The following is an 8,097-nucleotide window of genomic DNA, read 5'->3' on the forward strand; positions in this document are numbered from 1 at the left end:
TGTACACATTGTGAGCAGCGAAAACGAATGAACGGGTTGGACATGCTCGGACTTTTCCTTTTCTTAGAATTGTTGACCATTCCTCTTCAATTGAAATTGTTTTGTTTTTCTTTATGTGAATTATTCAGCAGTATTTCATTAATGAAGTAATCAAAAGCATATGTAATCAAAACCAATTTAAAAAAAAAATTGGTTCTGATACCAACTGTCACCATTCAGTGACAGTAAGCTGTCTACAAACGCGTCAGTGATCCAGCCCGTTCGGGACCTACTTGGCATATATAGTTTTTTTTCATCGCACCTGTTAGTGGAAAATTTCATGTTTTTCGCTAGTCTTTGAAAATAATTTACGATTGGAAGATCGTATTGGCTGGCGAAAAACGACCGCAGAAGACAACATGTGTTACGCCTACGAGAGTGAGAAACCGTAATCAGCCGTTCCATTGCCGATCCGTGACTGAGTTTCACTCTGCTGTCCCCGTGTGTATTGATTTGCTGGCAGTCGACAAGTGAACAAAGTGAACAACACACACAGAACACTTTGGTAAGGTTGTGAAAAGCAAAAGCAAGACAAAAGTATCCCATTCCCATCCCTCACAGGCTGTGTGGGGCAGCCCAACGGTGCAAAAAGGTAAGTACGACAAACGCTTCGGTCCGTACGATCGGTCTGTGTAATTAGAAAAGAATCGTTTCAAGGTCGTCGCAGCCCCGTCGTCCCCGTGTGTTGTGTGCAGCTATGTCTAGTCAGATTCCGCCACTGGTATGTCATACACCTCCACCGATAGACTTTGACGCGGATGACGATGACGATGATTACGGTTCGGATATACCTGAGGACGACGTAATTGGTATCGATGAGCGCAATCGGCCCGACTGTCTGGACGATGATTTTGGTGATTTCGCAACAGTGCTGCCGCCGCCCGCCGGAACCACGAATCACCTGGAACCGATCCCTACCGAAGCAGCTGTGATAGATAATGAGACGGAAGCTCTTACCAACATTCCGGTGGCGGCAGCAGCAGCAGCAGAAACCAAAGGTATTTTTCCACCACGCCTAGGATCGGACAGTCCGCCATCGTTGATATTGCCACCGAACGATTACACGGAAGCGGGCGACGAGGAAACAGCTGGCAACGGTGGTGTGGTGGTAATCGACGACGACGAGGATATCGATTTTCAACCATTCGGCAGCCCGTCACAGCCACCCGAACCACCGCCAGAGGACAGCATCAGCTTACCATCGTTGCATTTTGATGCGGACGTGTCCAAGTCGGAAGAGGATGATAATTTGCCACCTGCCCAACAGCAGCAGCAGCACCAGCACCAGCACCACCAGGCACCCAATGCAACAAGCTCAGCGTCGTCCGTTTCCGGCATCGAGACGGAGGTCGATCTACCGCTGGCTGCGGCGGCCGAACGGACGACACCCGTCATCCAGGAGGGTGGCCGGTTCGACGACAACACGGAGAACGATTTTACCGACTTTACCACCGCCTCGAACGAACGGTCGTCGGTGGTGCTGGAGGTTCCTACCGCAAACGATGTGTCGTTCGAGTTGGACGACTTCGCGCAGCTCGAGTCGACGCCGTCGGCCGACAGTAACTTCGTGTCGCAGCAAAGCCGGGCGGATTTTGCCACGTTCGATGCGGACTTTAGCAAGTTCGATTCGTTCCAGGCCTCGTTCCCGGCGACGATCGATGATCCGGTGCCGGTAAAGACACCGGTCGAGGAAACGAAATCCATGCCGATCATGGAGCAGGCGGGCGTCACGGCGAGCGAACTGGCCGAGGACGATTTCGATGACTTTCAGGAGTTTGCCACCTTTTCCGACCAGCCGGTGGTAGCGACAGCGTCGGCCCACTCGGGGGAGAAATCTGAGCCTGAGCCAGACAGACCGGAAGCAGCTAGCAGCTTAGCGTCATCTACTTCAACCGTTGAAAACGAAAGGAAAGATGTTGAGACACAGTTGGCAGCTGCGATTAATGCGGCTACTGTTGTGTCGGAGCACCAGCATGAGGACGACAACGTTGGAGATGATGGTGATGATGATTTTGGGGAGTTTAGTGATTTTAAGCAACCGGAAGCGACTGTCAGCGCGCCAGCACTGTCGACCGCTACATCCCTGCCCACCTTTTCCATGGAAAGCGTACAGAAGCTGCTGGAAGCAATGTTTCCTAGCGCGGTGCCAGAACCGGTTGGCACAGGTACGGGTCAGCAGGCGGTAGCAGCAAACCACATTCCAACCAGCAAGCTGCACACCCAGCTACAGGACTTTGACAACACGAGCGCCCTTGCCTACCAGTACAGCAAGTCATCCAGCAGCAAAACGCTCGTCACTGCGCTTGGCATTGACTCGAGGAATATAGTAAGTAGACCAGCGCATTTGTATGCCGATCGGCTATCTAATAGCAACAACGCCCGCTTTCCCATTTGCAGATGTACGGACCGAAGTGGAACAGTTCGATGCCAAGGTTTGCGGCCAATCTAAGCTTCAACCCACTGGAACCGCTGAAACCGGCCACAGCGCCCGGAGCAGCATCAGTATCAGCAAAGGAAGCGGGCTCCTCCGAAAAGAGTGCCAACTGTCCGCCGGCCAGCAAACCGGTCGCTCCCAGCTCGCTGTCCATTGCGCTCGATCCGCTGCAGGTGGCCACTGTGGGCAGTGCATCGGTTCCGGCCGCACAGTTCGACTGGAATAGCTCGGGCTTGGTGAATCCGCTAGAAGGTAAGCTCAGCTTCGGCCAAATCTTTTGTGCTGTCGCCCTCCCCTCGTGTTTCCCCTCGTGGTCGTTTTTTGTTTTAGGGGTTTTTCGTTTACCAGCAAAACAGTTTACTAGTTTGCCGTTTTTCTTTACAACACTGCAATGTTTCATCTCATCCTGTGTTGTGTTTATGCGTTCATCATTTACTTCCATCAGTGCGGTATTATTTTTTTCCGAACCAAAACGATCCCCTTCAGTGAATGTTCCATTAGCGGCTGCTAGCGTGGCTTAGCAATTGCTAGTATGATTTTGTTTTGTTAAATTTCCTTTATTTTTGTGTAAATACAATCATCAACCAATTTGCACTCTTTTTCACGATGTGTGCGCAATTTGCCGATATTGCCTATTCGATCCATTTATTAATTATAAGTTGATACAAAAAAAAACATTCATTGTACAAAAATCAACAGCTTTTTGACGATTGTTGAAATAATTAATATTAAAACACATCGCAATAATGTAAATGCTTCATCACATTCTACATTGCCGTCTCTTTGCGCAAGACGATCGCCTAGTCGACTTTATTTCAAGCAGTTTTTGTTTTTTCTTTCTTGTTTGCTCTCCTTTTTTGCATTTTGCTGAACAATTTTACTCTCTCCCACACTTTCTCTTTCTTTCTCTCTCTCTTACTCTCTACTCACGACTACTGTCGATAATTAAATGAATATTTCAAACAAAACATGATCTCATCTAATGAATTCCAACCATACCCTTCCTTACCTATCTCGGCAAAAAAAAAACCAAAAAACCAAAAAAAAAACAATTCCTCCAACGCTCCCTTAGCATCACATGCACACAACACATTATTATTGGACCTAGAACAGCTAGAGGTGATGGCAAGTCTGAACGATAAAATAAATGTTGATTCCTCCTCCTACTTCCCCGCACTCCGGTCCACGCGTAACGTTGCCAATACCGTGCAACACCAACAACATTCGGCTACAACAACGGCCACAACTATAACAACATCTACAACACCTTTACTGTTACCTTCACCAACTGTTGTACCACAACCACCACCACCACGAACACCACCACCACTACCACCACAACCACCACTATCATCACCTTCACCAACAACAAAACAATTGTCTTCACTGCTTCCGTTACCGCCAACAATGCATACGCAAACTTACCACCAACCGTACAACAATAACCACAAAACCAACAATGATCTGCAACATCAACAAACGACGAAACCCCGTTGCGCCAACTCGCGGGACACTGTTGGGCCGGGCGGTGTTGGTAACCAATCGTCGACAACAACCCATTCGGCGGATCGGTCCGCAACGTTGCTTTTCTTCGCCGGCTCGCCTAACGACGACGATGACGGCGATGACGATCGCGATTTGTTGATATCTGCCGTCGCTCCACTGATCCCATCGGCAACAACAACCACAACAACAACCGACACGGATGCGTTCGATGCGATCTGCACCGCGGCTCTGCCATCGTGCTCGTCGGCCGCGAACGATATGCAACCGCTGATCGGGTTTGATGATGATGTTCGCTCTCGCGATCGTCCCCAAACGTTTGACGATTATTTGGATCTTAGTAAGTTGTCGCTATCCATTCGTTGCCCATCGTTGATGTCGTGGTTTTCTTTTTGGTTTGTTTTGTTTTGGTTTTCCATTACTACTGTGTTTGGCTTTTATTTGAGCCCTCCTCTACCTGCATGGAAACTAATACAACCCTTCCGTAACAGGAATATTTTCGTCATAATTTCTTGCTTCCGTATATCCGCTCGACAGCGTGTCTGTATTTTATGTTATGCATGCATTTTAAGGCAGTTAATTATGATTGGGACAAAATTGTTTTAGGCAAATCAGTTTTGCTTCGATTATGGTTACGCCGCAAAGGGAAATGTGTGAAGAAACTGCCACCGAGCGATATTGTTGCACGTTTGCATGCCGAGTTTTGAAGGTTTTTGTGTTGTGGTATTGATTATGTAGGTTTGTGCAAGCATAGTGGACGTAGGTCCCAAGAGGGACGCAGGCGTGTTACGTGTGCAACCGAACCTCTACCCGTGCTGGTCACGGAGCGTGTACAGCCATCGCGTTCTGAAGTAGCTTTTAATATTCTTTTTTATTATCACTTTCTGCACACGATTGCCAATACTTTGATGCTTCTATTGTTTTGACGTATGGATCGTGCTCCTTGTAGCAACATATTTACAACACCGTTTTTCACATTCTCTCTTCAATCGATCCAGGTGTCCAGGAAATGCTCCAAAAAGCCACCACTGGTCAGCCCGAGGATGGGCCAAAGGGCGAAGTTTTGGATCCGCAAATCGCAGAAAACGCAAGCCCGGCTGCTGCAGATGACATAGCAGTAAAGGGATCGGCGCTCTCATTCAACGCAGCAGCATCACATCCCGCAGAGTTTGAGGACATTGGTTCGCTAGATTTTAACCCGACCGGCAGTAGCAGTAGCAGTAGTACTAGCAATGGTAGTAGTAATAACAGTAGCAACAATGCCCAGTATTCGGTCGCCTCGATGCCTCAAGAGCAGCTTCCAGAGCAGATAGAACCGGTGCAGACACATCCGTACGTCCCAGCCCAGCAGCAGCAGCAGCAGCAGCAACAGCCACCTTTGTCAATTTCATCCTCCCCGAACAGTGTGCCTGTGGTGCGTACGATAAAGCTTCCGGAAACACACATCTTCACCCCCAGCCGGGGCGTGACGCCAATCTCGCGCGACATTACCGATCGCGATATTGTGGTGCGCGAGTATCACGACGTAGAGTACAGCCTGGAAAAGCCAACCGCATCCTCGATGGGCGTCAGCAGCAGCGGTATGCGGAAAGAGTGCGAGTTTGATGAGTTTAACGATTTTCAATCCGTACCGGTGGCGGTGCCATCGGTGTTTCCGGAAACGGTTGCCATAAGTACGATTGGCTCCGCCGCCCGGCCCGTGATTGGTCGATCACCGACCGAAGAGCTGGAACGGTACCGGCCCGACCCGATCGGTCAGGCGAACAGTGGCAGCAGGACGGCCGCCGACCTAACCATCGACGATGGCGATGAGGATGATGAGTTTTCCGACTTTCAGGCAGCTGTACCACCGATGGTACCGACGGCGGCCCAGCCACCGGTCAACAAACCCATCTCGAGCGTGCAGAGCAATCGCTCCGTCACCAGCTCGCCGGTGATGCTGCTCAGTCCCGCGATATTGCTGCCCCAGCAGGCCAATACAACGATGGAGAAGGAGTCGGCCAACGCGCGGCAAGCGGCGTCGATCAATTGGCCCGATCCGGGCGTCGATCCCGACGAGCTGGCCCGGTTTGAAGCTGCCTTTGCGAAACCGAACGCTTCGGTGGCCGTTGCCCCGCCTGCACCGACCGTAGCTAGTAGCAACCAAAGCGTGCCGAGCGGCCCGAAACCACCAGCAGCAGTCGAGGAAGACGAATGGACTGACTTTATATCGTCGAAACCAGCAGCGGGCAGCGATATGAGGCAGCAGCAGGCGGCGAGTTTGCCTGCTGGTCCGGGCCCGGCAGTAGTTAGTGAAACGCAGGCCACAACACAGGAGGAATGGACCGATTTCATGTCCAGCTCTACGACAACGGCCGGTAGCGGCTACCCGCCGCAAAGTCGTCTCTCGTCTAGTCAGAATAATTTCAACTATCCGCGCACTTTGCCCGCCGTCGTCGGTGGAGCAGCGACAAAGGGAGCGGGATCAAGCTCGTCCTCCTGGGCAAACCAACCGCAGCTGCCACCGCCACAGTTCAGCTCGTGGAACAGCAACAGCCTGTACTACAACCCGATGGCCTCGCTGCCACTGACCAACCAGCAGCAAACGTCGCAGTATCGCCTGCCGCCACAGCAGTACTACAACCGCACGGACATGCCAGCCATGGTTTACGCCGGTGGCGCTGGCTACAGCGGTTCACCGAAAGTGCCAACCAATCCACAGCAGCAGCATCACCACCACCACCAGCAACACTCCGGAATGCCAACGACGATGATGATGGGACAGCAGCAACAGCCGCCCATGCAGCTGCTGCCCGAGCTATCGTTCATAACGCCAAACGCGACCGGGCACGGCAGCGCAGGCACACCCGGCACCAAACCGGCGACACATTCCTTTCTCAGCAACGTGATATCGAGCAACAGTTTTACGAAGAAATGATTGTTACTTAACCACAGTTACGATGAGCGGCGGGCCGACGGCGAAGGTGGCAGGCCCGCACGCCCCGACCACCCTCCGCCGCGTGGTCGCTTCCGGTTGCATCCCGGCAGCAATCGTGCGGCCGCCGATCCGACCGGGGCAACCGTAACTGTGGGCGATATAATTATGTAAGTGTATATATTTAAGACGAGTAGAGAGAGAGAGAGAGAGAGAGAGAGAGAGAGAGAAGGAGAGAGAACCGTACCGATCTCTAGTTTCTGATGCAAGGCAGAATGTTTGTAGCATGCATCCCCAAATGTGGCTCCCCGCTTGATACGTCACGGAACCGGGTTCATTCGTTTGTTGTTTTTTTTAGCTAGGGAGAATATTTATCGCATACCTCTCAATGTGCGTGTGTGTACACTTGATATATAGAGCAAAATTGAAGGGCGTAGCATACATTCGATGTAATGCAGCTGTTGTCATCGTATTAACCAAAAAAACAAAAAACAAACCGCAAGAGAAAAGAGCAGAAGAAGTAAGAACATTTAAACGCAAGTTTAGTAATTGTAGAGCGCAGCATAGGTAAAATTGGCTTACAATCGAAAGGAATCGATTTCCTGTATCGTAGCAAAAAAAGAGAGAGAGAGGGTGGAAATGATAAGCATATAGTTTTCCAGTCGACGTAAACGTATCGTATCGACGGCATCGTACTTACACACACACACACACTGGCTGTACTTTAAAGGCAGCAGTACCCGTTTGTTGACTCCTTTTAGGACCCCTTACTACCGTTGTAGGTTGTACGTTTTTTTTAATTATTATTTATATTTTTTATTTCAATCTCTTAACGTTCGTTCATTTCGCTACCAGCAGCAGGCCGTACTAGAAAAGGTTGACCGTCAAGGCAGATGCAAAACCACCAGTATCCATCCCCTAAACGCCGTATTCAGTTCGATTATTAATCGAACGTAGCGAACGCATCACATGTTTGATAGTTTGTATCGGATCTGATAGTTATTGATTGGTCGACCGGCAAAAATAAATAAGGTTGTTAATGCAGGCCACAGGTGCGCCAAGGATATTATCGAAAGCGCGACAGAGACACAGATGAAGATGAATAAATATCTATATAAAGAAATGGCAAACCTCTAACGGGTGTGGTGTATTGGAATATTCGCTTCATGGTACTTACGTATCTCCATTCCCATCTCAATCGAGCAAA

At 50.0% G+C, this 8,097-nt stretch overlaps 1 protein-coding gene across 4 annotated transcripts; it reads left to right on the plus strand.

Moving 5' to 3' along the window:
• The first annotated feature begins 259 nt into the window (after positions 1 to 259).
• LOC5667733 (mucin-6) lies at positions 260 to 8,020 on the plus strand. Of its 4 annotated transcripts, XM_061645861.1 has the most exons (6): positions 263 to 544; positions 601 to 631; positions 697 to 2,365; positions 2,437 to 2,725; positions 3,546 to 4,316; positions 4,975 to 8,020. In XM_061645861.1, exons 3-6 carry the CDS (start codon positions 737 to 739, stop codon positions 6,891 to 6,893), a joined length of 4,608 nt encoding a protein of 1,535 aa, XP_061501845.1. In that variant the 5' UTR covers positions 263 to 544; positions 601 to 631; positions 697 to 736; the 3' UTR covers positions 6,894 to 8,020. The 4 variants fall into 4 exon arrangements, with proteins under 4 accessions (XP_001687825.3, XP_061501845.1, XP_061501844.1 ...); XM_061645860.1 differs by having other exon boundaries at positions 263 to 631; XM_061645862.1 differs by lacking the exon at positions 3,546 to 4,316 and having other exon boundaries at positions 265 to 544.
• The last annotated feature ends 77 nt before the right edge of the window (positions 8,021 to 8,097 follow it).

This window comes from Anopheles gambiae, chromosome 2 (assembly GCF_943734735.2).
Source record: "Anopheles gambiae chromosome 2, idAnoGambNW_F1_1, whole genome shotgun sequence".
Classification (NCBI taxonomy): domain Eukaryota; kingdom Metazoa; phylum Arthropoda; class Insecta; order Diptera; family Culicidae; genus Anopheles; species Anopheles gambiae.